At 49.6% G+C, this 20,844-nt stretch overlaps 1 protein-coding gene across 1 annotated transcript in view; it reads right to left on the reverse strand.

Moving 5' to 3' along the window:
- The window catches only part of SLC24A3 (solute carrier family 24 member 3), a 200,344-nt gene extending 180,107 nt beyond the window's left edge, over window positions 1-20,237 (reverse strand). Inside the window, exon 1 of the mRNA XM_077309599.1 lies at window positions 19,756-20,237. Coding sequence (XP_077165714.1) covers window positions 19,756-19,909 — 154 coding nt within the window. The 5' untranslated portion in view covers window positions 19,910-20,237. The remainder of the gene's footprint in view (window positions 1-19,755) is intronic.
- Between the last annotated feature and the right edge of the window lie 607 nt (window positions 20,238-20,844).

Consider the following 20,844-nt stretch of genomic DNA (forward strand, 5'->3'; position numbering starts at 1 on the left):
GGGTGGGCACGTACACAGCTGTGCTTCCCAACCACATTCTGCATGATCATGCCTCTTCTGGGGTTTCTTAAAGTCTGAAGAACATTTCAGGGGTTTCTCAACATTAAAAAATTCAGAAAGGCTGGCCTAAAGCAACCATGATGAATATCTGTCCAGCTGCTGCTTGAAGATTGCCAGTGAGGGGGAGATCTCCATCTCCTTTGGCAATCAATTCATCTGGTGAACTACTCGGACTCTACAAAGAAATTCCTGCCATCTAGCTACGATGGTCTGATTCTGCGTAAGACAGCTCTGTGTGTGTGTGTTCTGTTGCAAGAATGGTGGGGAAGAAATTATAGTTTGCCATTATTACACCTGCTAAGTGCCAGCTAGTGATGATATTCCCAGTGATAAAAGACCTTTTACATTTGGACTCCCAGGAGGAAATCGAGGATTTCATCCTAACACACCCTGACTAATTTGCAAAGCACTACAGATAAAATCAATTGCATTCACTTCCACTTGCGCACCATATTAATGAAAGGAGGAACGGCTGTTGCTAGGAGTTCCGCTTATCATGTTTCTACCTCTCGGTTGCTGCAAACGGAGAATGCACACAGAGCACGCTCAAAAGGATGAGACAGACAAACCTGTTTGTTCAGTATTTGCCCTTTCTGGCTAGTTAAAGCTGCCAAAGAGGAACCAGTCCGGCCGATGGGACATACTGCCAACCTTCCTTAGTAGGAGGAAGAGGGCTTTGGCCCTGAAGAGGTTGGCGGAAAACCATCATTTAAAAAAAAACAACAATCCTCAGTCACAAGGAACAACTCTAGGCTGGTCTCAAATTTCCCAGTTAAGTTACTACTTTTAAAAAGTGGTGGTATTTCTGTTCCAGATGTTTCTGGACAACACTCTTTATCCTTTCTGACGTGGTTTCTGACCTGGTTATGGGACATAAATCAACCTACTTGCTCTGCTGCAGGCTTTCTCAACGAGAGTTTCTTGACAGCCTTGGAAGAGTTTCCCAAACGGCTGAGAGTTAACTATATATGTGTGTGTGTGTGTGTGTGTGTATTTAATTTGTTAAACATCTATCTGGTGATATGACCATATACCCACCTGGGGCCCTTCCCTTCCCACCCACCCCTTTCCAAAATGGCCAACGATGGGCTTGGGGGTGGGAAAGGTGAGTATGCACGCAACTTATGCTTCCCAACGATATTATGCCCAATCGTGCTACTTCTGGGGAACAGTCAAGAAGTTGAGAAAGGCTGCTCTACTGGATGATCTATGCTAGTCTGCTGACAGGTTAAAACTATCCCCAGTTGGCTGCCCTGAACCTCTTCGTTCACCGTGGAATCCTTCTGGCCTAACTGAAAGAGATGGCTAAAGGGCACAGCATCTTCTAACTCAGGGGTAGTCAAACTGCGGCCCTCCAGATGCCCACAAGTCCCTGCCAGCATTTGGGAATTGTAGTCCGTGGGCATCTGGAGGGCCGCAGTTTGACTACCCCTGTTCTAACTGCACCATTCCTTTCTATCCAGTACGACTTAGAAGGCGATTCTGCCCTTGGACATATATCCAATGGAGAGCCACCGGTCACTCTGTTCTCCCAGGCCAGAAACAAGACTGATCTGACAGGGCCTCAAACCGTGGAATTCCCTTTGGTCCGAAGAATGCGCAACTCTTTGCTGGCCTCTGGCTACAATCTGAAGTTTTCTCTCTTCCAGAGCACCCATCACAGTCCTCTCCTTTTTTAGTGCACAGAGGCTGGCTGTAAATGTTATTGTGATGCTGCTCTTACTTTATTTTATACCACTGTCTTTTATGCTGCTGCTTTTACATACTTGCTTTTATATACTTGGGGGCTTTACGCACCGGGATCTTTGTAGCAAATTGGTCACTGAATGAAAAATCGCCATTTAAAATAGTGGAATTTGTCGTTATGCATACCTGCCTTTGTAGTGGAATCCAGTTGCGTTTTGTAGCGTTTCCCACAGGCTTCCGGTCTCGGCAGAAATTGCTAGAAAGGAAGCGCTATTGCCGAGCTCATCCCGCCCCTGGCCGTCAAGCAGCCAATGGGCAGCCGTTAGCATGCTCCCAAACAGCCCCTTTCCCTTTAAGAAAGGTTTTTTTTAAAAAAAACAGACCCATTGCAACGAATCTGTGTTAATTCGTTGCAACGGAGAGACCCATCCAGCTGCCTGGTGTGTTTGAGCTGTCGTTTGATCGTTGCCACGCTCCCTCCAAGTGAAAAAAAAAATCCCCCCCCCCCTCTCACGGGCCCGATTTTCGGCTGAATGAATGTGTAAAAAATAAAGTGACTGCTTAGTAGTGTGCTTAGTGACTGAAGTGTGCTTAGTGACTGAAGGGGAGGGACTGAAGCCGGGGAAGCCTCTAAACTGAAAGAGGCTCGCTGGTGCGTTTATCCCCGCTCGCACGGAGAAAAAAAAATGGCGATCGCTTCGCCGGAAGATCAGAGAAGAGAGCCAGGGGGAGAGACTTTGTAGAAACCGCAACAATGTTAACGCACAGGTCTTTTTCGCTAGTGTTGCAGATTTGTTGCAGGACTGTATCGCTTTCCGGAGGGTGAATCCACTTTTGGGGATTTCCCTGAAAGCGCTACAAGGAAGCGCTTTTTGCAGATTGGTTTCAGGTGTGTGGCAGATTGTCGACGACGTTGTGCAAAACAGCAAATCAGTAGCGTTTTCAATTGGCAACCATTGTGCTATTTTGAAGGCGTGCAAAAAGCCCCTTGGTTCTGCAGTCTAAATCTAAGGAGAACATTATTGTGTCCGAGGTTAATATTGTCATTTTTATAGCAATTGTGTTCCAATGTTTTGTTTTGTCAACTGCCCTGGACCTCCTTTTGGAGTTAAAGCATGGGATAATCGATTTCTAGGTGGATCGAGTTATACAATCTCAAGCCTTAGGCTTCTCAGTTCGCCCCCACCACACTCCAAAGAGCCCTGCAGGATCAGGCCTCCATCGAATCCAGCATAATTTCCCCCAGAGTGGCCAGCTAGAAGTTCCTGGTGAGCTCAGCCCCTTCTGGATTTGACTCCAACCACTAGCATGGGCATGGCAAGGAAGGCAGCATGGCCTAAGCTAAGCAGGGTCAGCACCTGGAAAGGAACCCACCGGGCAAGAAGCAAATCACCTCTGCTTCTCACTTGCCTTGAAACCTCCTTGCTGAGGTCACCATAAGTCAGCTGCAACTTGAGGGCACTTTGTACACACGCACAGCCAGCATGCTGGTGTGGGCCGAACTAAACAATCGTGCTACCCCCTAGCCTGCCATGGGGACATGGTGCCATTTTACAGCCTGGATTTTTCCCTTTCAAAATGCCACAGTGCCCTGAACTTGGAGGAGGGGGGGGGGAGCCCCATTCTGCCACGCTGCAGTCCCAGCAGGATCAGCCCTTCGTGCCATTTTAAAAGATAGAAATCCAGGCCACAAATTTCACCACACACCCCACGGCAGACTTGGGGACACAGTACCATCCAGTTTGGTTCTGAGGCATGCTGTCTCTAAATGCAGAAGCTATATTTAGCATCCTCGTCTGGCTGCAGGAGACAGCTACTCTCCGTGAACGTCTCTGATCTCCTTTCAAAGGCACTGTCACGAGTGTCCGTGTGACCTCATAGAGAGGTAGCCCCCAGTTTTTTAAGCACCAATTACACACCGCAATTAAATGATGGCTGCTTTCTGGAGCGGCTGCCTTCTGCAACGGCCCCCCCCCCCTAGAAGGGAAGCAAGCGGCAACATCCACTCCAGCTGCATGGAAATTAGTGGAATACAGTAATTAACTTCAGCTCCGCTGTCACCTTGAAATTGTTTTGGCTGGCCACGGAGATCGCCTTGCCCAGCCACAACATTTTCGTATTCTTTCTCAGTAAATGTCTTCACTGTAAAACGGAGGAAGGAGGCTTATTTAAAGAGGATTCAGGCCACCCCCAATCTACGCTCCTTGTACACAAAAGGGAAGCACAAGAACTCGAAATAGATGTCGACTACAAGGCTGGAAGCACCCAAATTTTCCAGAGAATACCAAGTGGTATCTAAGTATTTCAGTCCTCAGAGCCCCGACAACTGGGAAATGCTCCAGGGAACATTTAAAAGACAGTATAGCAGCCGGGAGGGACAAGGTGTAACTAGGAAAACCTCTTGCTCACCTGGATAGATTCAAATAGGTAGCCCTGTTGGTCTGAAGTAGCACTCGAAAGCTCACGCCTTGGATAAATCTTTGTTGGTCTTAAAGGTGCTACTGGACTCCTGGATTTTATCTTGCTCACCTGGTACATTTATATAGCATTTTTCTGCTAGCACCATTGCAGGCTTGCGATTTTTAATTTGTTTATAGCTGAACTTTTATTCTGCCCTGTCTCAGAATGGCTTAAAATCTGATAGATATAAAAAGAAAAATGGATCGCTGGGAAAAGGCAAAAGAGGAAAACTCAGGTAACCAACACTGCAATCCTAAACGGATCCATTGCATTCTAAGCCTACTGACGATACTGCAATTCGAAGAGCATCAATCTCAGGGGTAGTCAAACTGCGGCCCTCCAGATGTCCATTGACTACAATTCCCATGAGCCCCTGCCAGCATTCGCTGGCAGGGGCTCATGGGAATTGTATTCATGGACATTTGGAGGGCCGCAGTTTGACTACCCCTGATCAAACTGTTCAGGAGGGTAATGTTGTCTTGACTTTGTACCTAACGAGCAGGTGGGATTCCCTGAATTGTGCCGTGAAATAGGTGGCTAATTGGCTTGCTGAGTGGACTTCCATTCCTCTCCTGTCCACTGGTCCCACACTCCCCACACCCTGGTCCTCAGGGAAAGCCTGGCGTCGGCCACATTACAGCCTCAAAGACACCGCAAAGCGTCTGATTTCCCTGCTTCCTTTGCACGGCACCACTGAGCCTCATCATGACCGAGACATGTGGTGCTTTATGGCTCATTGCCTGCCAAAAATATCATCAACTGCAGCTAATTAAGACAGATATCTCAATCCTTTCAGCAGCAAGAAACCGTTTCCTGTCAGCTGACTTTGTCTCACACATCTCGGGTTTCCTAGCTAGCCTTTTCAGAAGTGCCCCCCCCCCGGGCCACCATCGCTTAGGATGGGATGAGGATGGCTCTACTAGAAACGCAGGCCAGAACGGAGAACAGCAGAGCCGACACGTCCGATAAATGAGCTATTTCCCACTCCTAATTAAACCTAGTCATTTTGCCACCTTTAATTCCAACAGTGTCATAACGGTCATAAACGTTCTGATGTAGACACACTTCTTCAGATGCATGCATGTGAAAGCTTCTACCCAGAATTAAACTTCGTTGGCCAGGGGTGACCTGACCGTGGCTCTCCAGATGTCTATCAACCACAATTCCCATGAGCTCCTACCAGTGCTGGCAGGGGCTCATGAGAATTGTAGTCCAATGACATCTGGAATGCCTCAGTCAGCCCCCCCCCCTAGAGATATGCCCCATTTCCCCAAGAGACTCCTTGACATTTGCCACTGGAATTGGACAGCTCCAAGCCATTTACCTGGACCAGTGGGATACACCGGCTGCACTTCCTGAATCCTCCACTAACACACACGGAATCCTCTTAGGCAGCAGTTCCCCACCTTCTTGGTAGGGTGACCCACAAGTCCAAATCTCCCTGGTATGGTGATCCATTTAAGACTGGCCCAAGTGGTCTGGCGCCCTGGGCAAACTCGGGCCTGGGCCCCCCTCTAGCTCAGCATTCCATTCCCTACAGGGCCCAACCAAACGCCTTTGAGAAATCCACAAACAGAGGGCCCAGCTGCCCCCACTATGAACCCCAAACAAGAGACATTCCGAAATAGACAGCCTCTGCATATGGAGGTTTCATTCCAGTCTTTGTCCACCCTCTGCTTCTAAGTAAGATTCGAATTTTGTCCTGTTGCTTCAGAAAAACACGATTACCCACCTGAATTCAAAAAGTGTTCTGTGGGTCCCTGCAGAACGAAGGACATCCTTCTTAGAACTGCAAGACAGCCCAGTTCTAAACGCCTCTGCTCCCCTCTGCCCAACCTCAGGGTTCTATGACTCACTCCACCTTGCCCCTCATTGTTCAGCTTCAGCACAGTCTATCTGCGATCATTGCTGGGACCTTATTCCCTCCTTCAGGATGATCCAGTTAATACACCAAGAGAAGAGATGCAACAGAATGCATTCTGAGATGCACAGAGTGCTGGAGGCAGGGCTGGTGTGAACACACCCTGAGGTGGTGGAGCTGACATGGCCCACCCAACCTTCTCACTCTCCCATGCCACCTGTCCATGCACCTGTACTACCCGGCTGCGCCACACCTACTCAGCTGGGGGGCCATAACAACTCAGGAGGCAACACTGAGTTCAGAGTCCAGATCACAGGGCCAGGAGCCAAGGGAGCCAGTTCACACGGAAGGCAGGTAGGGCAGGGAGTGGAGTCGGGCTGGGCCAGGCCAAGGTTGAGTCCTGGGAAGAGAGTCAAAAGCCAAAACGGAGTCAGGAGCCTGAACAATCAGAAGCCAAAGCCATGGGTCATGAGCTGAAGTCAGAAGCTGAAGCCATGGGTTCAAAGCTGGAACAAAGCCAGAAGTCAAAACCAAGGGTCAAGAGCTGGGACAAAGTCAGAAGCCAAAACCGAAGTTGGAAAACAGGAAACAGTTGAGCAGAGCTATGCCATAGCAAACCAGAACACAGAAGCGACTGGAAAGACAGGCACAAAAATGCAGGCATTGCACCCATGGAGGACCTTCCCTCAGGGTCCTCCTAAAGTACACCAGAACAGGATAGAGCCAGCTGCAAGCCCTCAGCCAGAGGGCATGCTGATCTTCTGACAGCTTTCAAGGTAGACTGCTGACACCAGAGTGGCAGAGCTAGATGGGGTCTTCTTCCAGGGTTTCACTTAGACAGGCATCAGCTGAGCATCAGTCTGACTGGGACCAGCTTTCCCATCATCTGGGGGAAAGGCCTGGTCCTGCTCCTCCATAAGATCTTTGCTGACCAGGCCTCCATGCAGTGCCTGGAGAGTGCTTGGCCCGGGCAGTACACCTGGGTCAGCTATGGCCTCTGGAGCACCCTCTGGGGGCTCAGCCAGAGGAGCAGCCAGTGCAGGCATAATAGCACCTTTCCCTGCCCATTTTCTTGTAAGCACTTCACCCATGCTCCCAGCTTCCCAAAACTGCTGGGAAGTGCATGCAGGTGTCATAGAAACAAACAACCCACCTTGCTGACCACAACAGGCACTGCTATGGGGGAGAGGGTATGAATGTGGTACCAGTGGCTCTTATTGCAATTCGTGAGAAGAAGAATTGTGAGAAGAAAGGGAAGGATTCGGAACACACACGGGTGGGTGAGTGGAAAGAGAGGCCTGGGGCATTGGTGATGGGCAAAAGGGGGCCCTTTGGGCAGAAGGGGGCCCTTCCCAGGACCTCCCACAACCATCCACTGCACGGATGCCTCAAACAGAGGGGTTGCTTGTTCATGGGTAGCAACACTGGTCATCCCGGCAAACAGTTCAGGACTTAAAGGTCACCATACTGTGATTGGCACACAAGATATGCCAAACCAGGAAAGGTCTCCACCTGGGATACTGAAGAGCCCCTTGCAATCAGAGAATCCAGCCTTTGCCATTTTTACTTGTACAGAATTCAGTTTTTCTCAGTGTGCAATTTGGGTTGCCTAGATGCAGAATTATTTTCTTTGGGTTTTAGGCCAGAGTTCACCCAACCCTGCATTTAGAGGACACTAAATGCTTTCTGCTTCTGATTACGCGGGACATGTTGTTTTTCAAAGTAAACACCTCCCAAAATCTCAATGTATGACACACTGCAAACCTATTAACAGATACAAGCAGCTATAGGTGAGAACCCGTCTCTACATAACTGCTTCCCTCCGCTCCTTTGCTTTATGCCTTAAAAAGGAAATCTGTGCAACATCTTGCAGTGACATGTTTGGAAATTAAAATTCACAAACCTGATGAATGCCAAGAATACTATTCAAAACGCTGGCAGGTCATTACAAAAGTTAGCCAATGTGTTTCAAGAGTCAGCACTCTTGGTGGGCCACCACCTAAGTGACTACAAGGCACTAACTTGGAAGTGGTGTAGTGAAAGATATGATTATATTTTTATTCCATTCTAGTTGGAATATTCCGTCAGTGATAGCTGCCTTGTAAAGCTGCATTACACATTGTGCAATTTTTTATAAACTGCAAAGGAAACTATGTTGGATCAAGGCCAATGGCCCTTCTAGTCCATCTCTGTATCACAGTGGCCAAAATGCAGGGGACATCAGGAAGTCTACCCGCAGGGCCAGAACTCCAGAAGCCCTCCCACTCTTGCCCCCCAAGCCCCAAGAGCACCACTTCCCCAGATGGAGTCTCCCATCTATACGTTGTGGCTAATAACCATGGATGGACTTCTGCTCCATGTATTTCTCCAATCTCCTCTTGAAGCTATCCATGCTTGTAGCTGCCACCACTTCCTGCAGCAGGGAATTCTATGTGTTAATTGCTCCTTAGGTAAATGAGGACTTCCAACATGTATCATGTCCATCTGTCTTATGCAGAAATCCTGCTTGCCCAGTAACGGCTGTTCGTCTCTATGAAGTTCCTGTACTTGTAGCTCATGCCCTGTATTCTGGAGTGTGGCCATTGTCTTCAAGCAGATAGTTCTGCTTAGTTTCCTTGCACACATAAAGAAAGGAGGAGGAGTTGGAGTTGGTTTTTTATATCCCACTTTTCACTGCCCCAAGCAGCTTACAATTGCCCTCCCTTTCTCTCCCCACAACAGAAACCCTGTGAGGTAGGTGGGGCTGAGAGAGCTCTGACAGGATTGCTCAGTCAGAACAGCACTATCAGGGCTGTGATGAGCCCAAGGTCACGCAGCTGGCTGCACGGGGGAATCAATCCTGACTCGCCAGATTAGAAGCCACTGCTCTTTAACCATTACCCTATGCAAGCCACCTAGAAATCCATTAGCTTCCCACCCCCAATTCCTGTGCAGATCCAACTGTATACTGCAAAGGTCTATTGGGTGCCTAGCCGGAAGCTCTGCCCTTAATCTGACTATTTTACTGAGCTGTCAAAGCTATAAATGTTTAATATTACAACAACAGATTTGTGTGTGCTCTTGTTCAAGAAATGCACAGTTCACAAACTAGCCCACTGACAATGCAGCCCTAAGCAGAGCTCATGGATTCAGAAGGGTGTTGGGCACTTTGGTGTCCAAAGCAGCCGTCCACACCGCAGTGCTAGCTCCTTCGGGCGCAAACGGCTGCTTTGGTCGCCAAAACACCCAACCCTACGTGTAACTCTGATTATGAATGCATCTTAAGTAGGTCTACTCAGAATACGGCTGCCTTATACGGAATCTGACCATTCGCCTACCCAAGCCAGGATTGCCTGCTCCTACTGGAGGCAGCTCCCCTACCTGAACCTTAACTGGAGATGTCAGGGATTGAACCAGGGACCTTCTGCATGTGAAGCAGAGGCTCTACCGAGCTTTTGGTCCTTCTCCCAGGCAATATTTGAGTTCCTGGGATTTTAAAAGCTTCACCATGAAATTCAGAACAATTCGAGGCCGAAGGTAAGAGAAGCAGAAGGAAATCGTATTCTAGAAAACATGGATTTGGCGAGATGCAAGAAAACTGACTGGCAAGCATACCTGGAGGCCTTTAATGTTTTTGGGAGCCCTTTCATGAAAGATAGCATACAGCACAGATAGAAAACTGGGGGAAACCCAAGCTTCCTGTGCAACGGGTTAAAAACTCAAGATGAGCCCAATAAAATAGAGAGCTGAACTGAGAGCAAACATCACAAGCCCGTGCGGCTTTAATTGACGCTGGCGAAAAAGGATCAATGAGATGCGAGTTCAAATCTCCAAGCACTGGATTGCCTTCATGGGGAGCCACAGCCTCTCATGCTGTCCTACCTCACAACGTTGTTGGGAGAGTAAAATGGGAATTCTTCCCCCGGTTACTTGGAGGAAGAGTGGCATATGAATGTATGAAAATCGGTACCCACCATAGAAGGTCGGTTGGCGAAGGCGATGGGATTTGCAGGGACTGATAAACTTGTTTCTTTGATTAAAGAAAAGACAACATCCATATTTATTACCGACTGGAAACCCCCGATGTGCTTTTTGCATGAAAAAAAGGGCTGTGTGTGGAAATGAATTTATGATTTGTGGGTTTGATGACTAGAATTTGGAGAACAAAAAAGAAGGGCTTGGTTTTAACTGTAAAGTAACTGATGAGTTTGTAACATTACTTATATTTGTCATAGATAAGATCAGAAGTCTTCCCTTTATAGCAGGGGTAGTCAAACTGCGGCCCTCCAGATGTCCATGGACTACAATTCCCAGGGGCCCTTGCCAGCATTCGCTGGCGAATACTGGCAAGGGCTCCTGGGAATTGTAGTCCATGGACATCTGGAGGGCCGCAGTTTGACTACCCCTGCTTTATAGATCTGTATTCTTTTTTCATTTTTCTCTCTCAGTATTGCAGATTTTAATCTTCTTTAAGAATTTCTTTCTTTTTTTTTTTTTAATGAATGCATGAAAACCAGGAAGTTGCACACGGAACTTAAGACAGGGGCAGCAGAGGAGGGAGCAGCCCTTTGAAGATTCAGAAATCCCACGAAGCACCAGGGACAGTCCAAATCAGCAACAGGATGTGATGATTCAGGGGGCGGGACGGCACAGGCCATGTCCACGAGAGCATCGTCTCCACATTCTGTTCAGTGCAGAACTGTTTGTTTCCGCTCTGTTCAGAACAACGAAGAACTTCCCAGGAGATCCACTGGGACCGGGTGAGCGGACCAGATCAACGAGGCTGACTCGGTTTAGGTATATGAAAAGGGTGTAGATAAAGTGGACTCTGCAGACTCCTGGTGGGAACAACAGCAAACCAGCAGAAGGATCAAGTTACCACACCTCAGTGAGGAGACTTCCTCTCATCCTTATGCACAGATTACATCAGGGCTTGACAAATTCAAGGGTTCTAGTCATTTATTGCAAGAGTCTCCTGGTGATTCTCAGGAGAAGTTCAACGCTTTATTTCTACTATTCAATACACTCTAATATTGGGCTCCATTTTCTTCTGAATTCCAGTGTTGATTTGTTGGGTATAAAATATGTAAGTTTTCACATTCTCAGCCTGGAGACAGCCATTCTTGCTCTTTCTTCCCCAAAGGGCAAAAGGCAGCCTGATTCCGGACCCACCTTCTCTGCTCAAACCAGCCCAGGATGTGAAGACAGAACTGCCCGATCAGGACGATGAGACACCTGGAGATTTTGGGGGTGCAACCTGGGGGTGCAAGGGTGAGCTTTAATGGGGTATAATGCCACCGAGACCCACCTTCAAAACCAGCCATTTCCCCCTGGAGAACTGATTTCTATTGGCTTTGTAATCCCAGGAGAACTCCAGCGACTACCTGGAGGTTACATGGATAAGTTGGACAAATGATGAAAATGAGAAAATAGTCAAAAGACCTTTGGAAGCAAAAAGCAAAACTGATTTTAATAATATAAGGTACAAAAATGTTTTTCAATCAAGCACTTCACAAATGGAGATAAAAAAATCTCCTAAAAATTGAATGCAAAACTCGAGTCAAAATAGTTATGCAGAAGCATCTACAACTTAAATTAGGCAGGAAAAAAATGAAAAAAATTTCCATTAACAACTTCCTAAACAGAGCCAATTTCAATCCGAGTTCATCAGGAATATTTCTATAATGTACAAAAAATACAAAACATTTTTACAGACAAACATTTTGACCACATTTTCAAAATAGGTTATGCATATTCCTAATGTACTCACAAATAGATTTCTTTGTGCACCGGTGATTCCCTGTGCAGGGGCCAAAACATCCTCTTTCCTCAACCCCCTTTTAACACCATGGTGAAGCTTTGTCAAACTCAAAATCTCACATACTCTTCGGTGTTATTTTAGTTCCAGGGTCCCCAAAGGGGCACCTTTGCAATTCTGCCAAAAGGATGGCTGCCATGGGAGACATAGAGCCAGCCACAAAATGGCGGCTCCCGGAAGGCAGAGCCGGGGAGAAAGGCCAAGGGTGGGAAGGAAGAGGGGAATTTTAAAAGATTCACTAGGGGAAAACAGTGAGAATAAACACTGAGGGGGAAGATGCTGCTGAAACAAGGTCATTTAAATCTGCGTAGCTGATCAGATCTCCAGTGGGGAAACAGAAGCCATGACGATGATGATGATTTCTGAAATCAATTGGTGGCAACAAGTAAGTTGTTAGCAGGCACCCAAAACCCATAAGCACCATGTTGAGGATTCCTGTTTTGATTGGTCCTTGTGGAAGGCATTAAATGGATTTCAGGCTTGGGTTGCGTTCCGTCTGCATTAGAAGCCCAGCTGCTCCAGCAAAGTCCATTTTTTTGCAACTGTAGAATAATGGTCCCTGGTCATCCAGCTTTTGGCCACAAGGACAATGCATTGGAGTTTAATTAACACTGCTGCAACTCATCAGGGATGTTGGACCTGCATATAGCATATGGGCAATTTTATATGTTTAAAAAGTATCCTGCAGGAAACCAGGACTCAGCCGAGGTCTAGCACAGAAGATTCTCCAAAATTCCCAAAAGCCATCGCACAGAGGATCAAGGAACAAAATCTACACAGCCTACTGTTAAAAATGTTACCTGTCTGTCTCGTATCTAAAACCTCCTTTGATTTCAAATGGGAAAACTACAGGAAGTCAGTGCAAAGAAAATCCACTTCAGGGATCAGGCTGTGCCCCACATAATCAGTCCCCTGAAAATCCAAGGGTATTCTTCTTTGCACCCTGATCTAGAAATTGCTTTTCAGCGCTGCTGAGTTGCAACTGTCCCCAGAGGTCGCTGCAATTCAGTGATGTTTAAGCAAGCCACTGAAAGAAAGAGGGGGGGGGGTACCAAATGATCTGTGGGTATTTATAGCCACAACTTATCCCTGTCTTCTTTGCCCACAGATTATTCCCTCAGGTTGGAAGGAATAGGGGCGTTCTAAAAAGAGAAGCATCAATGCAGCAGAAAAACTGAAATCAAAGAAATCAAAACTACAATAGAAACAAAACTAAGCTCTTGAAGTCACACCAATTTCAATATGCAATTAAGCATATGCTCAAATCTCTTAGAATTAATTCAACGTTTAAAAGTGCTTACCCACTGGTTTAGAGAGAGAGAAACCATATCTTCCCAACTGAAAGGAGGTGCCAAAACATTTTCGACACAAAAAAACTGATTTCAAAAGTAGTGATCCACATTAATCCATAAAGAGAGTTTCTGTGCATCTACAATAACTCTGTGTCCACCTGGCTTTACTTCCCTAAAATGTATCCCACTGATCCTACTCACATGCAACACTTTCAGATACAACACAGCTAACACAGGCCATTTACATTCTACTCTTATGCACAGGCATTCTGACACACATCCGACCTAGCCGCTATCCAACACTACAAGCTACTTCTGTGCTCCAGTCCTTTCAACCTTACATTACAATCTGTTCCAAGGCCTAGTGGGGCTGTGAAGAGGGTGAATGGTTCAGAGGATGGTCCCAGGCTCAGCCCCAGCATCTCAAGCCCAAAGGCTTCAGTGATGGGAAAGTCATCTGCTTAAAGACCAGGGACATCCCCTGTGGCCAGCAGGGGAGGAAGGGGTAGGGTTGCCACATCCAGGTTGTGAAACTCCTGGAGATCGGTGATGCTCCCCACCCACCCACCCCGGAGCACACACTAGGATCTCCTGTCAGCTCTGTCAATCATTTATTCAGGCCTTCACACATTCCACCAAAGAAGGTTGTGACTAATGCCCTTTCCAGCACACAAGCTCCCCTTGACCCAAAAGACCCAGCTGCTGCTGCCCCACCTAGAATCCTAGAGTGGAAAGGGGCCATCCAGGCCATCTAGTCCACCCCTTGCTCAATGCAAGATCTGCCTGAAGTATCCAGAATAAGCATCTGTCCAGCTGCTGCTTGAAGACCACCAATGAGGGCAGCCCCCCACCTCCTCAGGCAGCCCATTCCATGGATGGGCCTTTGCAGTACCATACATTACCATGGTTGGAAAATCCTGGGTTAGAATGTCTGATTAGGATCTGGGAGAGCCAGGTTCAAATCCCACTCTGCCAAGGAAGTGACCCTGGCCCATTCACACTGTAAGCCTGACCTACCTTATAGGGCTGCTATGAGGGTAGAAAGGGAATGTGAGGGGGTTGGGATCTCCATTGGATGGGAAATAAGTGAAAAAAAACAAAAAAAATCCATTATTAATGCTTTGTAACCCCATCAAAAATCGAGTTTCTGACAAGCCCAGCCTTACACAGTGGCTCCAAAACTCAACCAGGTAGGAGCCCACATGACAAACGCACCAAGGCCATTTTGCAAAGCTCACTCAGTAACTCTGAGCCAATTATACAGTCTCCACCTAGCCTACCTCACAGGGCTGCTGGCAGGATACAATGGAGAAGGGGGGAACACTGTAAGCCACTTTAGAAGAAGAAGAAGAGTTGGTTCTTATATGCCGCTTTTCCCTACCCGAAGGAGGCTCAAGGCGGCTTACAGTCGCCTTCCCATTCCTCTCCGCCATGGGGGAAAGTAAAAAGGTAAAGGTAAAGGTATCCCCTGTGCACCGAGTCATGTCTGACCCTTGGGGTGACGCCCTCTAGCATTTTCATGGCAGACTCAATACGGGGTGGTTTGCCAGTGCCTTCCCCAGTCATTACCGTTTACCCCCCAGCAAGCTGGGTACTCATTTTACCGACCTCGGAAGGATGGAAGGCTGAGACAACCTTGAGCCGGCTGCTGGGATTGAACTCCCAACCTCATGGGCAAAGCTTTCAGGCGGCTGCCTTACCACTCTGCGCCACAAGAGGCTCTATGGGGGAAAGTAGGCCATAAACAAAAGATGTGCATCACTAAAAGTATGCTGATTCATGTTTTTGTTAGGGCAGTTCCCATGACATAAAGGACTGCAATTTGGGACGTGTATAATCCAAGACATATGAATTATTAAGGCTCTAAAACTAGGGCATTTGTAAATCTGCCTCTCAAAATTGGTGGCTGAGGCATATGAATGACACCAACATCTGTAATTACCTGATTTGATGAAGGACTTGTCTTCTTTCTACATGCTTATGTGCAGTGGAAAACGGGAGGCCTTACCGACCTGAGGAAACGGTCTACTCTCCACGGAAGCCAAACTGCAGTCTCTCTGACGGCTGTGGATTATGAGCCGCAAGCAGAAGCTTTCTAGAGTCCAGCACGAGAGTTCTTCTGGGGAAGCATTTAATTAATCTTTCTTTTGTTTGTAATTTAAAAAAAATTCTGCAATGGAATGCTGCTAGCCAGTCGCAAAAGAAGAAAAAGACAGAAAGAAAATCCATGTCTCAAAGGAAAGAGGGTGTTTCATTTATCTTTTAACAAAGGTACGCCATGTATACATATATTATACAAATAATGTGGATCTGTAACATTAAAATGTGCGCTTTAATGTTTTTAAAAATCAATGAGTTTATTATTTTCCCCCGTCACGACCCGGGGATTCCTTGGAGGTCCCCCCATTCGAAAACTAGCCAGGAAGGACCCTGCTTCGCTTCATAGATCTGACAAGATCCCACAAGCTCAGGCTACATAAAAGCTATTGTTGTTATTATTGTTGTTGTTATTGTTATTGTTGTTATTATTATTATTATTAGTTGCTATTGGTCAAGCCGTCTCATGGCAGGTTACATTACATAAAAGTACAAATAGTTTTAAATCCAACATTTTGAAACATTTTGAAAACCTTACTGAAAACCGCATATTTTTAAAGAAACAACTATCTGAAAAAATGTAAACCTGCAATTATTACAGCAGGGCACAGAAAAGAAATTAAAGCAGCTTTTAAAAATAGCTTCCTCAAAATAAACTTTAAGACCCAAATACTGCATTATCAACATGTGCCAGGAGAAGGATCCTCTCTCAGGGAAAGGTAAGCGTCTTCACAAGAATTCTCCCAGAAAACTAAGTAACACGGAACTGATTTGGAAGTTCACCCAACATAAAGTATAATCCAAAATGGTTAAGACACTTTCCTGAAACAAGAGAGAGAACATCTGGCATGCACATGGCCACTGGCAGTGAGCACGAGGCCTAACAGGGCACTCCAAGGGTACTCCGAAATGCTTATATGTTGCCTGTCACCTCCAAATCCGAAATCTGCCACGCATATTTTAAAACTCTGATTTTAGGAAAGGCTGGAGGGGAGACAATGGCATGTTTCTCCCTAGAAACATCAGCTGTCTCTCAAAATGGCTGAGGTGCTACTAAGACATTCCCAAAAATACTAAATTGTGTGCACACAAAGTAAAGGCACCGTGATCCTCAGTATAATTAGAAGCAAACTGCATATCCACAAGGAAACATGGAGGAGAGAATGAATGATACAGAAACATCCCTCAAACACACCTCCCTCCAGGAGTCTATACACCAGGGGTGGGCCAACTGTGGCCCTCCAGTAGTGAGTTGCTAAGGCAGGAAGGAGCTTGTGGGAATTGTAGTCCATGGACATCTGAAGGGCCAGTTTGCCTACCCCTGCTATACATACACAAAGTTGCTTTATGCTAAACTGGACCATCAGTCCCGCAAGATCTGCTCAGAAGGGCAGTGACTCTCCAGGGTCTCGAACAAAGATCTGTCCTATCATTGCTGCCTGGTCCATTTTAACTGGGGAACGGCAGGATTTGAACCTGGGACTTTCTGCACTCAGTCAGAACTAGTTTCACTCCCCCTTCCACTCACTCTCAACCACTCTTAGTTTTCCACACCTCCTGGAATGCACTGAGTCCACGTCATGTAGCTTCCTCTTGGTTATTTTAGAAAGTCATTCCACCCTCCCCCTATTGAGAGGCCCTTCCATCGGTTGTATATGGCCTGGTTTGTCCCTTTCAAGACTGGCATGGTGGGACAATTTTGGCAAAGATGAAGATGGCATATGGGGACTCCAACTTTTGGTCTATCAAGGTCAGTACCTCCAGGGTCTCAGTCAGATGTCTTCCACATCTCCTACTGCCTGGTCCTTTGGACTGGAGATGCAAGGGACTGAACATGGGACCTTTTGCATGCCAAGCAGATACTCTGTCACTGAACCATGGTCCCTCTCTTCTCCCCGCTAGCACTGGAGCACAAAGGGAGCCGCGTGTGGGATACAATGTGCCGCTCTAATAGTCCATTTGCCTCTGTATCCCCTTCGCATTTAGAGAGGGCACTTGCAGCACCAGCCAGGAATGCCTGTCTACGCTTGCATTTAACAGTAAATAAATACCAAGTTCATAGTGCCCCTATTGAACTACTGCCGTTGTGGTTTGCACAACTGAACATTCTAGCTTTGCACATTCCAATTTCGAATGCAAATGTAACATCTAATGCCCCCACCCCCCAACAGAAAACTCTTCCACCAAAACAATCTGGAAAAGTAGTGAGTTGCTAAGGCAGGAAGGGCCAAACCGTGGCTCTCCTGATGCCCATGGACTACAATTACCATGAGCCCCTGCTGACAGGCCAGCAGGAGCTCATGGTAATTGTAGTCCATGGACATCTGGAGAGCTCCCTGCTTTAAGAAATAAGGTCTGCAAAGGCTGTTCCTGCTAGTCGAAGATGATGTTTTAAGTGCTTTTAATGTTTTAAATTGTTATTCATTGCTGATCTATTTTTGTTATGGATTATATGTTGTACACTTCCTTGAGCCAGCCTGCTGGGAAGGCGGCATATAAATTGAATCAATAACTATAAATCGCTTGCCAGAGTCTGCCTGGGCTTCCTTGTTCTATTCCTTTTGTAGCTGTGACTAGAAAGAAGAAAAATGGAGACTGAAATGCAAGCAGGTCCTCAAACTGGTACTCTGAATTTGAAGCTATCCTCATTTCCCCCCAAAAGAAAAGAAAAATCCTCTAGCATATTCTCAGAACCGCTCCGCTGTATTTCACTGCAGCACTGAGATATTAAACTGTGTCACACGGTTCACTTTCCCAAAGCCAAGCAATTCATTATCTACATACAAAAATCTGGAACAGCGCACCAGGCTGTGTGACTCAATGGCTCTGACTGCATGAAGAAAGAGACAATAGGTAAATTCAGAGGGATTTTCCTTTGTGCCAAAGGTGGGTGATGTATTCTGAAAAGACTTTCCGCTCACAAAGTCCAACTGCATTCAGGGGATTACAAAAACGAAAAATCTAATGAATAGCTCTTCCACGGGAGCGACATGGCAGCAACTCAGCCTGAGTGATATTTGCAACTCCCGAAAAATGCTTCTGTGACGTTTCCAAGCCAGATTGTAGCCTAGACTCTGCCATGCTGGCACCTGAACCCGGCTGGTGGTGGCATCGTGCAGAAAGGAGAAGACCCGGTTCCAAGCAAGTTCCGGCTCCAACAAACCAGCGACAAAGGGGGACAGAAATGCCAGAGCAGCTGGAGGGAATGGCAGAGAGATCTACAAATCAGGCAGCACTGGCCTGGCTCTCACCCCTGTCAACAATTCTCCGGGCCCCAGGATGCGCGGTGGGGAATGATCCTGCTGTCCTTGATGACAAGGTGGGGGCTCCAACGACCACAGAGTGACCCCTTATATAAATGCAACCAACCATGGCCAACCCAAATCCTTACTGCTCAGTCTCACTCTTATCTGATTATTCCTTTTTTAAAAAAAATCACGAATTAGCTGTTGAGTGTGTTGTCCTCTTTGCACAGGGCCAGCTTAGTGTGATGGTGAGCAGTGCGGACTTCTAATATGCCGGGTTTGATTCCCCGCTCCTCCCCCACATGCAACCAGCTGGGTGACCTTGGGCTTGCCACAGCACCGATAAAGCTGTCCTGACCGGGCAGTGATGTCAGGGCTCCCTCAGCCTCACCCACCCCGCAGGGGGTCTGTTGTGGGGAGAGGAAAGGGAAGGTGCTTGGAAGCCGCTTTGACTCCTTCAAGGTAGAGGGAGGCGGCATCTAAGAAGCACCTCTTCTCCTTCTCCTTCTCCGCCTGCCCATGCAGCTTGCAACGGGGCTGACTGCTGGGGGCGTGGGGGCTTTCCCGCAGCCTCGGAGCCACTGGCTCGGGACGTCTCGGCCGGGACCGCCGGGCTGCGCATCTCTTGGCTTCCCCAGAAACGCCGCTAACAGGCGAGAGCCATTTCGGCCCCAATCCCTGCCCTCCACGCGGCTTCCACGCCGGAGCCCAGCCTGCGTTCCTCCCTGCCGGCGCCGGAACTCGCCTGGCCTGCTGGGGGGAGGCGCGAGCGGGGCTCCCCGCGGCCGCCGCCCGAACACCGGAGGGCTGGGAAGCCGCTGCCGAAGGAGCCCGAGTCCGGGAGGGCACCTGGGCCAGACCCCCTGGGCGGTCCCCGGCGCCAGTCCGGCCGCAGACGTTGCTCGCGGAAAGAGACCCTGGCCCGGATCGGGACCCCCTCCCGCGGCCCCCCGCCCCCCTGGGCGGCCAGCTCCAGCGATGCGGCCCCACGCGGCCCGATCCCGGCAGAGGCGACTCCGACGCGGCCGCTGAGCCTCGGGGAGCCCCCTTGGGCCAGGCGCCACGTGGGCCCCGGCTGCCTCCTGCCCCGCGCCAGCCCGACGGCGCCGCACAGGGCGAGGGGAGCCCGGCTCCGGCGAGGAGCAGCGCCGCTTCTCTCCCCGGCCGCGGGCGGGCGGGCAGGCAGGCAGGTCCGCGCCCTCCTTCCCTCCCTCCCTCCGGCCCCCCACTCTCTCTCTCTCTCTCTCTCTCACTCACCGGCGGTGGCGTCGGCGCGGCCGGGCCGGGCGCAGGCGAGCAGCACGAGCAGCAGGAGCGAGGCCAAGGCGCACAGCTGGCCCAGCAGCCGCGCCTGCCTCCGTCGGACCCGGACCCGGCCCCGGCCAGGCGGCGGCGGCAGCGGCAGCAGCATCGCCACGGATGGACGGAGCGCCCGCGAGGAGCCGCAGCCGCTCCGGGGCCGTCCTGCCTGCCCGCCCGCCCGCCCGGGCTCTGGGGCAGCCGCCTCACGCCGCCTCGCCTCCGAGCCGCGCCGCGGTTGCTGCTGCTGCTGCTGCTGCTGCCGGGAGAGCGGGCCGGGCGCGGGGCGGCGCGGCGGGGGCGAGGCGCTGCGCCATGGGCAGGGCTCCCCGGCGGGCGGGCGGGCGGGCTGGCTCGCTCGGCCGCCTCTGGCTCCTCCGCGGCGGCGCTGGCGGACACGGCCCGGGCTTTGCGCTCCAGGCCGCCCGGCAGTGAGTGGCCACGACCCGCGCGCCGCCCGGCTCCGCCCCCGCCGCCGCCACCACCACGGCCGGGAGGGGAGGGGAGGGGAGGGAGGGGAGGGGGCCGGGCCGCCGCTCCCTCCCTCCCTCTGCCTCCGAAGGTGGCCGATGCCGCCCCGACCACGGCAGGGGGCCCCTTAGGGAGGGGGGGAGGCCCTGGGGATCCCCCGGAGAGACAACCCCTCGCCCGGCTGCAGGCACCGGTTCCCCTGGAGAGAGCGGAGGCCACCCCGCTGAAGTCCCTGCGCTCCCCAGGCTCCCCCCCGACGTCTCCAGGAGTGCCCCAGCGCATCTCCCCCGCTGGCCCCTGGCAGCCCTCCCGGGCTGAGCCCCCCCCCCTTCCGCCCTCGCTTAGGGCCAGTAGGAGCCGGGACTGTCTGGGGCCCCCAGAGTGGGCTCCCACAGGCGGGAGGTGGGCCTGGCCCCGCCACAGTTCATCAGCTTAGCGCTTGATGCTGCGTCGTCATCGCAGGCGCCATGGGCGGGGTGGGCGGGGCGCTCCATCCCCAAACGGCAAAAGATCCCAAGAGGACAGAAGAAAGGATGTTTTCGTCAGCAAGGAAGAAGAAAAAGAAGAGTTCATGGA

Source organism: Paroedura picta, chromosome 14, assembly GCF_049243985.1.
Source record: "Paroedura picta isolate Pp20150507F chromosome 14, Ppicta_v3.0, whole genome shotgun sequence".
NCBI classification, from domain to species: Eukaryota; Metazoa; Chordata; class Lepidosauria; order Squamata; family Gekkonidae; genus Paroedura; species Paroedura picta.